At 37.4% G+C, this 18569-nt stretch overlaps 2 protein-coding genes across 4 annotated transcripts; one reads left to right on the top strand and one right to left on the bottom strand.

Annotated features, from left to right (window-relative positions):
* The first annotated feature begins 1995 nt into the window (after positions 1–1995).
* On the top strand, positions 1996–4616 carry LOC100258645 (trehalose-phosphate phosphatase B). The gene is made up of 10 exons (XM_010664272.3): positions 1996–2075; positions 2412–2572; positions 2680–2820; positions 2914–2985; positions 3161–3286; positions 3402–3458; positions 3541–3642; positions 3767–3844; positions 3933–4073; positions 4161–4616. The coding sequence occupies exons 2-10, from the start codon at positions 2423–2425 to the stop codon at positions 4317–4319; spliced, it is 1026 nt and encodes a 341-aa protein (XP_010662574.1). The 5' UTR covers positions 1996–2075; positions 2412–2422; the 3' UTR covers positions 4320–4616.
* A 1051-nt stretch (positions 4617–5667) lies between these two features.
* On the bottom strand, positions 5668–18317 carry LOC100248390 (uncharacterized). 3 transcript variants are annotated; one of them, XM_010664271.3, is made up of 10 exons: positions 18129–18317; positions 16950–17355; positions 14796–14984; positions 11876–11968; positions 11575–11757; positions 11389–11491; positions 11093–11278; positions 8284–10757; positions 6775–7370; positions 5668–6414 (listed from the first exon to the last, which is right to left on the bottom strand). In XM_010664271.3, exons 2-10 carry the CDS (start codon positions 17178–17180, stop codon positions 6405–6407), a joined length of 4065 nt encoding a protein of 1354 aa, XP_010662573.1. In that variant the 5' UTR covers positions 17181–17355; positions 18129–18317; the 3' UTR covers positions 5668–6404. The 3 variants fall into 3 exon arrangements, with proteins under 3 accessions (XP_010662573.1, XP_010662571.1, XP_010662572.1); XM_010664269.3 differs by having other exon boundaries at positions 6775–7373; XM_010664270.3 differs by having other exon boundaries at positions 6775–7373; positions 17945–18316.
* Between the last annotated feature and the right edge of the window lie 252 nt (positions 18318–18569).

The following is an 18569-nucleotide window of genomic DNA, read 5'->3' on the forward strand; positions in this document are numbered from 1 at the left end:
TCACTTCATGGCATCATAGGATACACGTGTGCCCACCTTACGTGTCATACGTACACACTCTAGTCTCTAGGGTTTTTGTCCGTCTCTGGGTTTTGCCTTGTGAAAGCGCAACATGGCTTCTCGTTATTCTCAAAGAGGAGTTTGGCTTCTTTCTTTTCATCCTCATTCCCAGTACTCATGTTGGGTACTCTCCACAACATTTTCCCATCAATGTCTCCCCTCCTCGCTAGTTGTGTATATAATTCTCCCTATATATATATATATAGAAGTAGTTCACATCATATAATTATAGTACGTATCAACTTATACTTTAATTAATTTTTTGAACATTTTGAAAATATACTTTAATTTCCTTTCTTTTTGTCCCTAAAAGGTTTTTCCACATGGAACTTGTGTTTGATTCATTTTATTACCTCTGGATTGCAGGTAACATGCAGTTGCATCATAGGAAATCCCTTGTTAGAATAATGATGACGAAATTGAACTTCACTTTATTATAAAAACGGGGTGGAAGTTGTTTCCCCATTTTTGCTCGGGAAAAGACTTGTATTATTATAGTGGTTTTCAATTATGCAACGAAAATCTTTCATATTTTATATATAGTGGCCGACTTTTGATTTCTCTAGATCATATAAATGTATTTTAAAGTTTGTAAAATTCGATAAGATATAACTTACGATATCTTAATGGATAGATGGTGTCTTTCGATTTTAAAATTTTGTAAAATTTTGTAACGAGTTTCGTTAAAGGGGGTAAGAGAGCTTGCATGTTGAATTATAGAAATTGGTATTATTTCTATCTTTTTTTTTTCTCTCTCTCTCTCATTATTTTCCAAGATCGGTAGGAATCCTATACAACACCAGTGCGTGATTTCAATTCCATTGACTAGATGAGGAGTTGGAATGAGGTAGGACGAGTAAAGCTAAAATATAATGGATTATTTTATGTTTCACAGGTCATGTCATAGTCATCTGAATCAGCTGATTGAACCCTACTAAGATACATTTACTTTCATAATTAGCCCTGTAATGTCCGAGTCATCCCTATTTAACTTATTCGATCCTGTTATTGTTTATTTTGTTCTCTTCCTGCCTTTTCTCCATTCATATTTCGAAAAGGTTTCCTTTGGAAAACGACGTCTCTTAAACTAAATTTATCTCCACTGGGCCCACCCCTCTAATGATTAACACCTGTTGTGTGGTGGTCTTAAGTCTTAACACACAATTGCTTGGAAGTTGCCTATGAATATGTCTTTGACCCATATTTTGTTGTGTTTTTCATGGGTGAAAGTGATTTTCATTTTTCTTGTGGAAATAAAAGAGACCTTTTGTTTTTTCTTTCAAGTCAAACAGGAACTCTGAATTATTCCTAGGAGCTATTTTTCTCTTTATTATTTTTACTGTTATTATTATTTATGTGGATCTAATTGTAATTGGGCCTTTTAGCCCGCTAGGCCTGTACAGTCAAGGCCTTATAAACATGGGCCAAGTCTTTCTGGTTCTCATAGCCTAACTTTTGACCATTAACAGAAGGCCACATTATCCGATGAAGTCTAGCGTGTCTAATCCTAGGTCCTAATACCCACCACTAATCAAATAATGTCAAATGTATTTTGTAGACTTCTACTTCGGTCACATTGTTTTCTACCCTCATCCAACGGCTTATATTTCACTACAAAATATTCATCAATGAAGATAATAATTAGGTACTTTAGTATTTTTCACATTCCAAAAACAAAACAAAACAAAGATATCATTTCCTAATATAAATTAAAATGTAATAATAATAATAAGAAAAATGCTTTGAGAACATTGTCATTGTGGGTCCCACATTTTTTATGGATAAAAAGGTTGGGCATATGGCTCAGTGTAACATGGACCTCAAAGGTGGGCTTTAGTAAAGCCTTGAAGATGTGGACCTTAGCCCACTTGCGACTTATGCCGAAAATTGCTGATCTATTCATGAGCTCTCTTTTGTGGACTGATTTTGGTCTAATTGCAGGTCAAAGGACGCAGAGAAGCAGTCTAAAGTTACAAGAGTTACCTAGAGCGAATAACTGGGTCTCAGCCTTTCAGGTACGTAGCCCAGCCCATCATTGAGAACGTCTTGACATGGGCCTGAGTCAACCAACTGGGCCTAGGCAGATAAAATACTTTTAGGTTTTTAGCTACCACCAATATCTTGTTAATTGCTCTGCAATTAAGGTCGTGTTTGGTTACCTTTTAGCAAGCCCAAACCTCTTTTTTAAGCTTAGAATGAGAGGGATTTTTTTTTTTGTTTTTTTTGTATAAGAAAATCTATCTTAATAATTTTATTCTTATAACATTTTGCTTATGGATTGGATTCATTAATATTTAGTATATATGTAAATTGGTATCCAAAAATAACATATCATTTTCATTTTTTGTTAGTAAAATAGAGAATGAGGAGAAATTTGTTAAAGGTTTGGAAGGCATTTGGATTCCTGAAAGCGGGGAATTCGCAGAATAAGGAAACAATGACAAGGGTTAAGAATGATGATTGTGATGCTACCACTAATGGCCTCTCTGATGAATGTTACAAGTCTTGGATGGTAAGGGATACTAGTGAAAGCATACACATAGGTTAGGTCAAGTCAAACCTCTTGTTGGTTTTCAACTTTAATAATTCGCCCTTTTTCTAATTATGAAATGTCATCAGATGGAACACCCATCAGCAATAACCTCGTTTGATCAGATGGTGAGCAAAGCAAAAGGGAAGTCCATCGTTGTGTTTTTAGATTATGATGGGACCCTCTCACCAATAGTGGACGATCCTGATCTTGCTTTCATGTCTGATGAGGTACATAATCTTTGTCTTCTTAATCTTACCCTGCACCCTAAACCACTCTACCCTCTCCTCCCCGCTCTCATCCTTCCATTATCTTATAATTAGATGCGTTCCGCTGTACGTGAAATCGCAAAAAACTTTCCAACCGCCATTATTAGTGGTCGAAGCCGAGAGAAGGTAAAATCTGCTTATTCATCTGAGGATTTTGACAATTTTCACTGATTTCCAGCCAAATTTCTTTCTAATTTTTATGGATTATTACACCATTGGTGAAGCATATTATAAGATTTTAATTGAATTTAAGGCTGAATTTTGTAATAACAATTAACAAGTGAATATGGGTCTTGTCTAGGTGTATGAATTTGTACAGTTAACAGAGGTATACTATGCTGGGAGCCATGGGATGGACATAATGGGTCCACCACACCAAGTTAAATCCTGTGATGCGCAGTACCAAATCAAAGCCCTTGATAAACAGGTCAACTTTATTTCCAATCATATTACCTTTTTTCTTCATTTTTTTTTTAATTTTTATTTTATCTTTTTTGATATTTTTATTATAAAAATTAGAGAGATCAATCTGTGTAATGTAGGGCCATGAAGTAATCCTATTCCAACCCGCTAAAGATTTCTTGCCTGCAATCCAAAAGGTATGCCTCCAATTAATTTTCCTCTGCATGTCCCTCAATGTACTTATCACCCTCCATGGATTCATAAATGTTTTCATAACAGATATCCAATGTGTTGGAGGAAAAAACCCAGAAAATAGAAGGTGCCCTGATAGAAGATAATAGATTTTGCATTTCAGTGCATTTTCGTAGAGTTCATGAAAAGGTAATCAAACTTCAATCCTCATGATTTCATAAGAAATCTGTACATGAGCTTCAACTTTCGCTACTAAAAGATTGTGAGTCCTTGTTTCAATTGATTGTTGATTGTTGATTGTTAACATGTGTAGGACTATGACACCTTGGAGGAGAAGGTGAAGTCTGTGGTTAAAAATTATCCCGAATTTCGCCTGACAAGTGGTAAAAAGGTGCAGAAAATCTCAAGTTTTTTATGTGATGAAGTTTATGAAGGGCAAAAACTTGGTTGGTTACTGAGTGTGATATGATGATGGGCAGGTCATGGAAATTCGACCATCCATCAAATGGGACAAAGGGTGTGCGTTGGAGTATTTACTGGACACTCTAGGGTTCAGTGACTCGAGCGATGTTCTCCCATTGTACATTGGAGATGATCGAACTGATGAAGATGCTTTTAAGGTATTCTCTATTTTCATTTGAGATCAACATAAAAGATAGTGGCAATTGGCAAAGTGGCATTGTATAATGTGGTAGTATTTGTTGAAGGTTATACGGAGGAGAGGAGAAGGGTATCCGATCATTGTGTCGTCCACTCCAAAGGAAACCAAAGCTGCGTATTCTCTCCGCGACCCATCAGAGGTTTTATCCTTCTTAACTCATCTTGCAAAATGGAGGAACTCATTTTCTGGTCATTCTGTTGATTAGAGCTGGGTTTTAGGCGTTTACAAAAACAGGGGGAAAACAAAGAGAAAGAGTTTTGGCCCTTTTGGGGTCTTGTAGATAGGGTTTATAAGAAGGCTCAATTATAGAGATAGGTGAAGGAAATATATGTTTGGGGGAAAAGAAAAAAAAGGGTGGTGGGGTTCGAGTAGGTTTCAATGTGTTATTATTTATTAGGCGATCCATATTTGTTTTGTGTAGTATGAAAGCATCCATGTGTATGTTTCAGCTTGTAGTTCAGTTTCTCATGAATGAGAGTACATCTTAATGTTTAGTGTTTAATTAGAAGCAATTTTCTCAAATATATATATGATGAAAAGTACGTAAAGTGATCACAACATTTCTAATCATTGCTTTAAAAACTAATATAATATATAAAAATAAATTAAAATTTATTCTATGAAATTTAATTGAAAACACTTAAAACTTGTTGTCAAATAGTGTTAAATTATTGAAAAACTACATTTTTTTATAAAATAAAATAAAATTATCAAAGATAAATTAAAAAATTATTTTTTTTATCATAAAAGATAGAAAATTATTTCAAAAGTAATTTCCAGACAAAACCTTAGACCCTTTGTTTAATAAATAATTTTATATTCATTAAAACAAAAAAAAAAGTAGTTTTTTTGTCACAATAAAACAAAAAGGACACATTTTAGGTATTTTTAATTAATTTTTATTTTAAAAAATAAATATATGACACCTTTATATATAAAAAAATGAAGGTTTCATATTAGTGTTTTCAAAACGAGGTGCAATTTCCCAATTTTAATTCATAGTAATTGTAATTATTGAAACCAATCGGTGGGAGACTCAGGACATGAAAATGCATACGCATTAAGTGTGGCCAATCTTACAAGAAAGAAATAGTAGAAGAAATTCACACAAGGCCAAAATTTGAACTCCAATTGCTTCTACAGGCTGTTTGCCAGGGAAAGAAATTTTGTCCAAATAGCTTGTAGCTTTTCTAGACACAAACTCCACATTGGCAAATCTCCATCACAACGAATTTTTCCCCAAAAACCTCAAACCCTAGTGGCTTTCAAGCTTTACCATGATAGCCATGGAGTTTATGTATAAATGAGGAAAAGAACTTCCCAAGAGGAGCAGTCTTCTGTGATACGGTTACCAGATAATTGACCTCTCCTAATTGGAAAGCAAAATAAGAACAGACTAATTAAACAGCACAAAATGCTTATATAAACACAGACTAACCGTAATGTAAAAAACACAAACCATGCCAAAACACAAGATGACCAAAATTTTGGTCAAGATTGAAGACCCAAGATCAACCCAGGTTGCGCTTGATTAGCTGATTTCTTAGCCTGGGTTTAATGCAAAATAATCAACACGTAAGATATCATTCAGAAAATGTGTCAAAAGTAATAAGGATTAAGAATTTTGTTTATCTAATTTATCTCTTGACATTGATAATTCTACATTATGCCATTTGAAACAGGGCTAAAACAGAGGGGGGTCACCCTAATGGACAATTGAACATGAGTTATTTGTGATTGGGGGGAAATCCGAAATACTAATAATACATATAGAACAGAGCAAGTCTGTGATATGAAGAAGGAAAGTAAAACCTTTAGTGCTTTTACCTGAAAGGAGATCAGATCCTAAGTTAATGGGTTAACTGCAGAACCCTCGGGAGTAAAGACACTACAAACCTCTGGCTTCCTCATCTTTGTCATCCCACTTCTGTACCATGGCCAACTCTGGCTGCTCCCCGACCCTGTTTTAAAGAAATCAAGCCAATACCTTCCCTTCCCCTATTCCGCTTCTACCACAAATGGTTGCAGGTAAAATCTATCTGATTCTGTAGAGTGCAAATGACCAGTGGGTTGTGTTACTTAATGGTCATTTACCTGAGATCAGTCGATGGATGAATGAAGAAGACTGATATTTCCCTTGGGTTGGCCATAAACCAGGCAGTCTTGTAATGGGAGGGCTTATCATTGTAGTTGCTGCCTCCCACAATATCTCCTTGGTTCGGGAAGAGAAGGTTGTGGCAGTTCTTCCTTCAACTGTTGATTCCTCTGGGTCAAGGTTCTGCTGAAACAGTTAAGTCCCCCTGTAAGGACAATACATCAACAATATCATGAGCAAGACCAAGAAAATGGTAGGAACAAAATGATAGAAATGGAAATGGAATGCTTTTCCAAGTAGGAATGTAAAGTTACTGCTGATCAGGCCAAAACAGAACTCTCAAGGTCCACTCATGTATCAAAATAAATCATGGCCGCCAGAAAAACAGGGATGCTAAACTACGTGAAGTAAAGAATGAAGGGACACATGGAAATATTCCACCTGTGTGAAGCCCCAGGCGATGGAAGAAACAAACATATGGGTTGAAAGGAACCTCTGAGAAACTTTGGTGGTGTTATCTGCCTATTACTCGCAGCAACTTTAGATGAACTGGAAGAGAATTTACCTTTGAATCTTGGGCGAAGAGGGCTGATCTGGTGAAGAAAGTGCAGAATCTCCTTGGAAATTTTGCAAATCATTGACCCCCCTTGATGAAACTTCACTGAGTTGAGACACTTCATTTATACCTGAGAAATGAACAGGCCCAAGAGACCCAAACTCAAGCTGATCAGTTGGAGACGCATAGCCCATGTTCTGGTCATATGGATACAGCATAACTACAGGGGGCACACCAGTTCCAGATGGAGAAACACCATTTGGATTCATGACTGGCATTGGATACATGCCATATGCCATATTGGCAGAACCACGGTTAGTGGAGTTTGAGGAGCTAAGAGGACCGTTTTGGGAGTGATATGAGGGGAAAGGTTCATGCTTGAATGTATCCCATGATCTATCAGATTGGCTGTTACTTGAGGTTGACCGATCAATCCTTGAGTTTGGCTTATCAACTTGGTTCCGACCTTGAGCACGACCAGAAAATCGTGGCTTAGAGTTGATGTTCCAGTTTCCGTCCCTGTCACCATGGTGATCCTTCCTATCGTAACCATAATGCCCCCTGTGGTTTCTGGTATTTGAAGATTGCCGGTCCCTAAAAGAAATCTTCTGAAAAAAGGAGAAATTAAAAAGGAAAAGGAATCAATTCCTGATGAAAATGGCAACATAAAATTGCTCTAGAGAGCTGGATCAAGTGGAAAGAGGTTAGGATGGGGATGTGGGAGATTCCATGTTTGGGTCCTTGCAGGGACACAAAACAAAAGGCAATAAAAATCATAACATTCAAAAACATGCATTAGGTTTATGGAAGTTCAACAATATGAAACAAGCATTAAGAGAATATCACAACTTGTTATATATTTAAACAAAGAGTATCTACAACAAAAGAAAGAAAGACATACATGAAAACCACACCCTAATTTCAATAGGCAGCAGCAGCCAGAAGCTAACAATCTGACATTAAGGAAACAATTTTACATGAAAAGAATATCAAAATAGTTCAAAAATCACCTGAAATGCCCAAAAATACAACTCACCAAGAACATCTTAACTTCTTAGATAACCGAATATTTTTCTCTCAGGGAGGGAGGGAGGGAGGAGAGTGTTGACACCCATCAATTTGAGTCAATTAAGTGTAGTTTGAATGCAGAGAGAGAGAGGGAGGGAGGGAGGGAGAGAGGGAGTCTACACTCTTCAATATGAGTCAAATAAGTGTAGTTTGTTAAATAAAGTAACAAACAATGAATATAGCTCAATTGAGATAAGGAAAGATATTGAACAAAGACTAGTTCCTGTCTTGACAGAGCTTACGCACTCATCACTTATCCTTTCATCCTACTTGCCTGGGCAAGGTTTCGATAACATGGCACCAAAGTGGTAACTCAAATCACCAACATAAATTGTAAACCACATTCATAGAAATAAAAACAAAGTTTCTAATTCAAATCACCAAAGTATTGAACATAAAGTCGAAACCACATTCATAAAATTAACAACTTTTTTGAGACAGAAAACTTACAGGATTTGGCAAGTAAGTCCCAGTCCCACCACGATATCTAGGAACTTCATCACCATAATGTTGATAAACACCAGTAGGCCTATTAGACCCAGGCTGGAGAGGTGAAACAGGAATGAGGCGAGGACCATAACCCATAAGCTGTGCAAAGAGGTTCATGTTTGTAGATAGAGGTCTTCCAGGACTGTCCCATGGACCCTGAAAATACATGGGTGGCATAACAGAAGGATAAAGCCAAGGCTCATGATTTCTGGTATTCAGGCAAAGCTGCCCCTCTCGCAGATTCTGCAAATGACGAGGAAAATCACTGTCCAGAATGTCTGACTCGTGCTCTTCAGAAGGCTCCATAGAAGCAGGCCCTTTCATAGAATTCAAATTATTGAAGATCTCTGACTGATCAAGGTTCTCAGGTGAATCCAAGTTCTGATCAGACTGGCTTGCATTAGAGTTACTAAACTCCTCATCCCCATCTAAATGGCTTGTTGATGAACTGGAATTTCCCATCTCATTTGGGAAATTATATACAGGAAAAGGAAGCATTGCTACAAAAGGAATCGGTGGCCCCATGGGATAAAATGCAACAGGTACCATTCCATGGTTATCAGCTCCTCTCTGTCTTGAATCGGAACCCACAAGCATTGGAGTAATGGGAAGCATTGAACTTGATCCACTCATCTGTGCAGGTTCATAACCAGGAATTAAGTTAGTACGAACATGTGAAGAATCAACAGTTCCAGAAACTGTACTTTCTGCCCCCTCAGTGCCTGCCATTGACAATTGAATCCAGTTTCTGCTGTCATTATCTGGCAGAGAAGAAACATGCTCAGCCAATTCACCCTCATATTGCCGCCCATTCTTACCTGACCTATACGTGGTAGAAGGTTCTGCAGAAGGAGCAGTTCTCCTTCCCCGTCTGTCCCTTGCTGACCTTGAAACCTTTGAAGGTGATTCATCCCAGGAACCTTCAGAAGACAACTTGCTTCTTGCAGGAGGGGCCTGGGAAGCAGGTATAGATCGTGAACTGGCAGCAGAGTAAACATCAGTTCCTTTGATGTTTTGATATTGGGAATTGTCGCCATAGTTTTCCCTGATTAACCCTCTGTTTCCTTTTGTTACTCCTTGAGCTTTCATTAAATAATTGTCAGAGCTGCTTGGTCGAGATGAGGTACCAATGTTAAACCCCACTGAATTTCCATTATCAGGATCAAAGTCTCTCATGGAATCTGAGTCACGCTCAGACCAGAAACCATGATCATTATTCTCCTGATTAATTTCAGTTGATCCCAAATTATCATCAAGCGGTTCAACCATTTCTTTATTTGAGGTCATTCCTACACTAGGAAAATATTGAGAAACTGGCAAAGAAGTTAAACCTTGAGAATAATGAATATTTGAGCCCCAAGGAGGCCCAAATGAAGCCATATTTGTTGGAATCATACCAGCCACATTTCTGTGAGCATGTCCTAGTGAAGCTAAAATAGAAGGCGATATTGGAACCGGCAGATGAGCAGAAGCTAGATTTACTGGCATCTGTATCTGTCCACTAAAACCATGAACCCTGGAAGCCATCATGTTTACACGATCTTGCTCTTCCTGGTGCATCTGCATGGTTTCAGCAACAGAAGGATGGTCTTCTCCTACGGTACTTAAGCCAGATTCACCATGATAGCTATTAGAAGCACTATTTGAATTGACAGCAGCATCAATACTTCGATGGGATGAGCCATGCCTTGAAGATGGTGAATTTTCAGTTGAAGATCTAGCACTATGGTAGTCTGGAACTTCAGAACCCAAGTTTCTTCTCCTGCTATAATCAGACCTTGCAGGAACTGTCTGGCCTTTTCCTGTTTCTGATGTCCTGTTACGCCTTCCTCTGGATGGAACATCGCTAGATGCATCAGTAAGCTCAGGACTAGAATGCGTCCTGGCAAACTGATATCTGGCATGCACTTCATTTCCCAAGTAATCTGGTCTAGAACTTCTCCCCTTGTCAGTATGAATGTTCTCATTGGAACTTGTACTCTGTGCAGTCTGATGATTCTGATCGGCAGTAATTGAGCTAGTTAAGTTGGCATAGGCCTTCTGGTTTTGAGTATGAGAAGCAGCATATACAGCAGCAGTCCTAGAAATTTGTTTTGATGAATAGTTGCCATGCTGTGAAGAAACACTGTGAGAAGCATGAGAACCACGAGTCACCTCAACCTCAGACTCGTGACTAATAGAATTCTCTTTCATTTTCTTTCTGTTTGGATTACTCCTGAAACCGTCAGATCCTTCAATATGATTCGAGCTAGCCTGTTGCAAACCATAAAGATCAGGACTAGGTGCATCAGGGCGATCGCCTTTCCCATGTCTTTCCCATGTGTTCATGAAAAACTGGTTGACTTCCGCAATGACATTGTCCTTTGGACAATCAAGTAATCGGGCTAGTCTTTGAGCCCCAAAAGCAAAAGCACTACGAATCCTAAAAAAGTTACCTGAATGAAAATATAAAAGCAAACAGTTTGAGGAAACAAACAGATGAAAGGCCATTGAGGGAAAAATGCTCCAAATATTTTGTAGGATAAAATCTTATCAGGCAGCTAAAATGTTTAAACCAGCACTAACATCCATATCAAGAGAATTAAAACATCAAATAGGAAGCATGGCAAGAAAATGAAATGAGCTTTACCCCAGATGCCAGCTGGGCATTTGCAACATACAGCATGGTGTTATTTATATTCTTACTAACAGCATCATAAATAACAGTCGTGGTTCTGGACGATGTTCATAAGTGACACATTATTTCAGCTTGAGTTTAGAACTTAAATACCTTTACTGACACTGCGTCCAAGATTATTGTTTGTACGCAATGGATCAATGACATTAAAATATTTGGAAATGAAGGGCTGCTCTGGATTTTCTTGTCCAACGGGCAAAACAGCATATACAGAGCTACAAGCATCAAGAAATAATTTGCTGAGTAATAATTCCCCGCTATCCTTTCGAGGAGGGTCCGCTGTAAGGTATTTTCAAAAGAAAAATCAGCATCAAATGACCCAACTTTATTTGATGATGAATGTCACTCTATCAGGAAATACATAAAGTTTATAGTTAACCCTCATGTACCTGTCACATCAGGAAGCGAACTAATGGGTACTGGACCCCACAGACTAACACAATAATTTTCCCAGTCGAATTTACTGAAGAACTCCAGGAAACGATAAAGTACCTGTACATGTAAAGGAAAATATTCAGGTGGCTTGGGCAAAAACAAATACAGATTGATAAAGATTACAAATGTCACTGTATCACCTCAAGTGGCCCAGCAAAGGAATTATTGAAAACACGAAATATGTACAAAACCAATGTCTCCAGAGCGTAAGTCGAAATAAGTCCATGATGAGCGCCCAAAATACGGCTCTCATAGTAACACCAAGCTTTAATCAATATTATGCTGCGCTTGAACAGGTGCTTTTGGCTTATCAAATGGTCAACCTTCAAAAGTGGAAGTTACTGTTTAGTGAGAACTATATGAGAGAGAGACGAGATGTACACATTAGAATCCACCAAAATAATTTTGGAGTCTGGTATCCAAAACAATAACGGCTCTCACCTCCTCAAGGAAGCAAAGAGTACATAACCCACCAAGCTGGTTAAAGGATATGTCCACTACGATATTTTCCACAAGGCACTTTATTATCTTGACCTAGAGATAGATAGGCACCAGAAAGAAGACAGAGTTGAGAAAGATTTATATATTAGGAATTAGAAAATCCAACAGCAGTATCACAGAATTTACAAACTAATTAAACATAATGATCAATGGCAAGTAAGCGAAAGAAAAGCATGGAGATAAGTAATTAGTTAAAACACGGCCCACTCAAGCTCTCCAAAATGCAAAAACACCCCAGTATCAAGTTGAGCTAGTTGAATACATAGAGAAAGGGACAATATGGCTAATGCCAAGCAGAACAGACAATATGGACTATGTCTCTCCTCTCTCTTATTGAGGACTTCCATGCTACACAGACAAAAAAAACATGCTGACATCTCGCCATTCAAGAATTTTATTTTAGGAAACTATTACAAATAAAATATACACCATGGCTATATCAAAAAATTGGAAATAACAAGTTCTATACACAATTGCATGGAGCAGAATTGCAACAACATCCAATGATACATTGAATAGGATCACATATGGGTGTTGGGATGGGTCGGGGGTGGGGGGGGGATGAGGATGGTGGTGGACTGCCAATCCTCATTTGCCTTGGAGGAAATCCTTCCTCTAAATTGCATTTAGAAAGAGAAAACTCTAATCCAATACTAATGATGCAGGACAGGAAGTAAAATGCAAGTACAGTAACGGCGTAATTGAAAGAAATCTAGGAATCTCTCCTAGAAACCTTTAGGCTTCACACTCGAGTGCTCTTTGTATCACACAAAGAAAATAGTGGCTGCTTGAAATTTAATCATTTATTCATTTCAAAAGACTGATCAACTACTATGTAGAGCTTTTCTAGGGACTCAGAACTCCTTGGAACTAGTTACATGGTAGTAATGCAACTTGAAAATAACAAAACTTGGACTGACTACTAGACCACATTAAAGACCCTTGGAAAATGACAATATTAATGACTGAAAGTAGTAACTTATAACCATTGACTAGGCCATAGTTTTAAAAGGCTCAAGGCGCAAAGTAGTCTTGGAGCCTGAGGCGCAAGGCACACCTAAGGCGCAGGCTTTAGTGAAGTGAGGCGCACCCTAATTTATATATATTTTTCTCCTATTTTTCCTCCTCTTCTTCGTCTTCTTCACTTCTCCACTGCACGACTGAGGCTATGGCAAAATTTGGAAGAGTTGTCGGGTTGAAAACAACCAGAAAAGGGGGCTGGAAGGGAAAACAGGGCCAAAACGGCGTCGTTTTGGCCTGTTCTTTTTAAAATAAAACGGGCCAAAACGACGTCGTTTTGACCCTTTTAAAAAAGGTCCAAAACGATGTTCGAGTCTCAATGTTACTTAGCCGAATGTGAAGGATATTAAGCTGGTCCACCATCCAAATCGGTATTGACTATCAGTTAGTCTTCCTCTAAAACTCCTTCTAGATCGTGTAGCCATGATATTACCCTCGCTTTGATACCAAAATTGATGTAGGACAAGAAGCAAAATGCAAGGAGAGTAGTGGTGTAGTTGAAAGAACTCTAGGAATCATTCCTAGAAACCTTTAAGCTTCACACCCAAGTGCTTTTTGTATCACACAAAGAAAATAGTGGTTGCTCAAAATTTTATCATTTACTCATTTTCAAAAAACTAATCAACTACTATATAGAGCTTTTCTAGGGACTTATAACTCCTTGGAACTAGTTACATACTAGAAATGCAACTTGAAAATAACAAAACTTAGACTGATTGCCAGACCACATTAAAGACTCTTGGAAAATGACAATATTAATGACTAAAGTAGTAACTTATGACCAATAACTAGGCCTATAATTTGATTTCTGGTAAGTACTTTTGAGATTGAACCCATATTGAATTATATAAGATCCCAACTAAACCCGTTATCATTCAGAGTGCCAAATTAAAGTTTGGGCCTTGAAGCCCACTCCTTTGCGCCTTTTATAAACTTTTTTGATGGGTTTGCGCCTTTGATAAACTTTTAAAGGTGGTTGTCACTGTCTCCATCAAATAAGCCACAAAGTCCCATTCTTGTCTTTATTTTGTGCAGTCAGCATTTTAATTAGTGGAAGTCACTTCATTATTCAAGTATATGCCACTAACTTACTTTGGAGGAGTAAAAGAGAATAATATCCACAACAACCATCAAAGATCCTTTTGAAGCTTTACTGCTTTCAAGCTATACAATTCAATAGCCTCAAAAGTCTTCACTCTCCTCACCAATTATAATCAACAAATATAAGAGTGTGCTTTTACATTGGACCCAAAAATATCTTATGCTTCACCTATTACATTACTCAAACGTATCCATTGAACAAACACTTGGAAGGAGCCAACCCCAATAAGATGTATATGCTTATGTATGACAAGATCATCTTAATCAGTTGTTGGTAAGATACTTCTTAAATAAAATAGAAAAAATGGCCAAGAAGGATTAGACAACATTCTGCCAGTCCTTCCAATTTGACCGTAAAGTGGCAAAAAGCATGACAACATTCTGCCTGTCCTTCCAATTTGACCATAAAATGGCAAAAAGCATGCTTGTCCACACAAAAGGACTGTAAATGCCACTATACCAGGTACCCAAGGTACTTGGAAGTCAACAAATGACTGGATCCTGAACCCATGCCATAAAATTCTAGCCAAAACCTGCTCTGGATGGTCCAGAACTTGAGGACATTTTAGGAGCCTTTTAACATGCTCAGTGTTTGATTGTAAAAGTATCAATCACATAGAAAATGGATAGGAAATCACATCGGTAGTTGACATAGTAGCAGATAATGTGAATTAAATGCAACATAGACAGACATTCTATAGTTGAAACAGAAACATCAATGGTGCTAGATAGGACATACCTCTGCCTGGATGTATTGAACTTCTTTTACACGGAATTCAGCATCCCCACTCTTTTCTTCTCTCTCTAGAATATCCCGTACCTCATTAGCCCAAGTGTCCTTCAAATTTGGGCTTTTACTGAATGCTGTTAGATCAATGTCCCCATCTGGTAGATAAGTCTTGAGGGGTACAGACCCAAAGGGGAACACCTGTTGCCCCAAAAACCCGGGAAAAAAAATTAAACAAATTATTTGATATCCATGGCAACATTAGTGCAGAAAGCTCTCTTTTCTCCCCTCCTTTTGTGCTATAGATTCCACAAGTGGGACATGCTTGAAAGCACAAATGCTTGATAGTCTCACCAGTTTGTGATATCATTTCATGCAACATGACATCAGTAGAGCCCATAACTTCATGGATGAATGGCAGGGCCCAAATGAACTTCAACAAAATTAAATAAAGAATTCAAAGATGAAAGATATATAGGTACTTACCATGACAAGTGATCACAATTTAGGTCAAACTTGGCCCATTTGGTATGTACTCTTATGATTCGTAAGGAATTTAACTGTTCTTCCAAATATTAATGAGTTTTTCCATCTAATACCAAATATTAGTTATTGAATGTCAAATCTTTCTATTACCCTGTTTTGAGGTTTTCTTTGGTGAGCTTTACTGCTAGTCAACCCATCCATGACAATTCTCCTCAAGACTATTCAATTACTCTTTTATGGTTGATTTGAAGGAAAAGAACAAATGATATATAATTTATAGTAGAAAGTCCTTGATGAAAGTTGTGACTCTAGTTAACTTTAAGTCATTAATAAAGGATCCCATCCAGTTTCGGTCTTTTCTCTCTAGTTCCGGTTTCTCCAATCAAGGATTCTAAGGTCTTATTTTTCATTATTGCACCTATAAATAACACATTCAGGAATCAAAAAGATAGATTTTCACATGTGGCTTTAGATAGGTCCAACATATGAAAACAATGCGCATTGGCAGATAACCATGAGTGAGAAGAGAGGAGGTTTGATACAATGTCTACTAATAGAGCTTAAATCTTAAAAATAAATAAATAAATAAAAAATAACACATTGCTCGGAAATTTGAAATTTTTTTATCTGGGCATTGCTAACATTTTGGACATACTTATCTTTTTTTGATGTGCAACTTAGAAAAGCCAAAAAAGACCTCCTATATCTCCTAATCATAGAGTAGTCTAAATGGTGCAAATTATGGCAATGAACATGAGATCCAATGTTGTTTTCTCCATTATATCCATGTTCTTAAATGGTTTTTTGGACAGGTAATAATTAACCCCATCAGACCCTACCAACTCAGCCGAGACAACATCCAATCACCTTAGTGCCCCCTCTCAGGTTACAAGCTCACATTACTATCCTTGACATGTTTCTTGAATGATAAAATCACTATCTCCAGAAACATAACAGGTTTGGCTAAAGTTAGGTCAAGTTCTCATACATGATGTATTTTACTCTGAGATAACCCATGCTAGAGAAGTAAAGCTTCTTAAAAATCATGTCATAATCCAGAAAAAGGTTTAGACAATAACAATGTATGGGAATTCTCCCAATCAAACAACATATATTCTTCAATTATAACAATGCCTGTCTGGTAGTGCAACATCTAAAAAATTGTAATAATGTTCCTCTAAGCATACTTCTACAAAATTCAAATATTTCTTGTTAACTTTCAAATACATGATCTTAGACAAACCAAAAATAAACTATTCAACAAAAACCATGCCTATATTTTTTTTTGATAGGAAAAAACCATGCCTATATGGAAAACCCAATCTTTTGAACACAAGATATTTGTATTTTCTTCCTCTCTTTGCTGTGCAGCAACTAAAGGGGGTGGTAACAATATGCATCATAATCAAAGCCAAAATGCAACCAATTGAAAAAATAGCAAATTTATGGCTTTTATACCATGTAACTATTCAGGGATGCAATTCTCAAAACTCATTCATTTTATTTAGCATCACCCAGTCGGACAAAAGGAATATGAAAATCCAAAATAACAATGACAATGGTGATAATAATAATGCTGATAACAACAGCATCAACAATCCAAAATGATAGCAACAATGGTGATAATAATAGTGCTGATAACAACAGCATTAATAAAAACAACAATAATGATATTGGTACCTTACAAGAGAAGCATTTCATGATGAGACTCTTCACATAACTCGCAACAGCCTCTCTGCGTTCCTCAGAGGGTTGGTTAGGCTGAATGCAGGCAATCAGCTGTTTAGTTCTCTCTTCAGCAAGTGACAACCTCTCCTGGTCAAGTGCTCTAGTCACAGAGGCAGCTTCATTGGGCAATAGACCATTTGGAGAAAAGCCATTGGGCTGTGCCCAGCCCTCATGACCACCCATGCAATATTACCTGTTTGCAGTCCCGTACTGTCTTGCAGCTCCGCCTCTATGCCTTCTTTGAGAGAGAGAGTATTAGCAAACTTTATCTCACAATTTGTGGCAGAAAGTCAAAACATCAACTCTATAATGCTTTTCACGACCTTCCTTTTGGTTGCTAAGAAGACTGAGCAAATTTCTGAAAAGGAAATCAAAATTATCACAACTTGGCCAAGTATTAGGGTCAGTGGGATTGATACTAGGTTTTCAGGGATCAGAATAGGATTAAAATTTACTAATTTCTTTTCTTTTGTATCTCCCAGCAACCAGACAAAGCACAAAATTCACAGCTTTATATATATCCATGATCAAGTAAAAATTTCCAACGCCGCATCCAAATTCAATTGTTTGAACCAAACGAGGATCATATTTTCCAACTTATAGGCTTTGGAATCCAAAATACTACCAAACATAAATAGCAATGCAGGAGTGCGAAAAACAGCAGTAAAATTATGTGCATTTCATCTTCAAAATACTTATATACAAACTCCATTTGGTTGCTGAGAAAATACAGAAAAAAGGGCAAGAAATTGAAGCCCCCAGTCTCCATTTAACCTAAAACAAGTATTCCCATTCTGCTCTAACAAAGAAAGGAACAAAAAACACAAAATATAAACCTCAAACCCTCGATTATCTTCCCCTCGCCTCAATTTTCTCGACATCCAAACACAGGGAAGACAAAACGAAACCCAAATTCGAACAAGAAATTTAAAAAATAAAACCCTAACCTCAAACTAAACACGATCAATCCAAAGCAAAAGTGAACGAAACCCAAACCAGAAACACCCCCAAAAGCTCCCCATTCCATAGACGCATAGTAGCGAAGTTCAATCGCAGCCGTTGATCAACCCAACAAAAAATCCTCAGAATCAAATTCGGAAGAAGAAGAAGAATAATAATCAATCACAATACCTGTGGAAATGAATCGCCAAATCGGAGGAAATCGCGGCGTGGGCGGAGAGATTTCCCGGCGACTGGAGGGCGGAGATCGCAGGGTTTGAAGATAGAAAGCAGAAGGCCTTCTGGCGTGGGAAAATTTTAGAGAAAATGACGAGAGAGAGAGAGATTGAAGGGGGTTTACTGTAGCCAGGTATATTTTTTCTGTTAAGGTTTTAATGGGAAATTGGTTATTATCGTCTGTTGCTGACGTAAATTGGAAAAAAATGTTTCCCACCTATGCGCCACCCGATGTGGTATTTTTTTTTGTTATTTTTATATGATATTTATTATTTTCTTTTTATTTTTGTCTCATGATTATTATTAATTATTCATTAATGACTTGGCTGTCATATTTACATTTTAAATAATTTAATGCTTTTTAATCATTATTTTATTTCATAAAATTACACTATT

The sequence above is a fragment of the Vitis vinifera genome, chromosome 16, assembly GCF_030704535.1.
Source record: "Vitis vinifera cultivar Pinot Noir 40024 chromosome 16, ASM3070453v1".
Taxonomy (NCBI): domain Eukaryota; kingdom Viridiplantae; phylum Streptophyta; class Magnoliopsida; order Vitales; family Vitaceae; genus Vitis; species Vitis vinifera.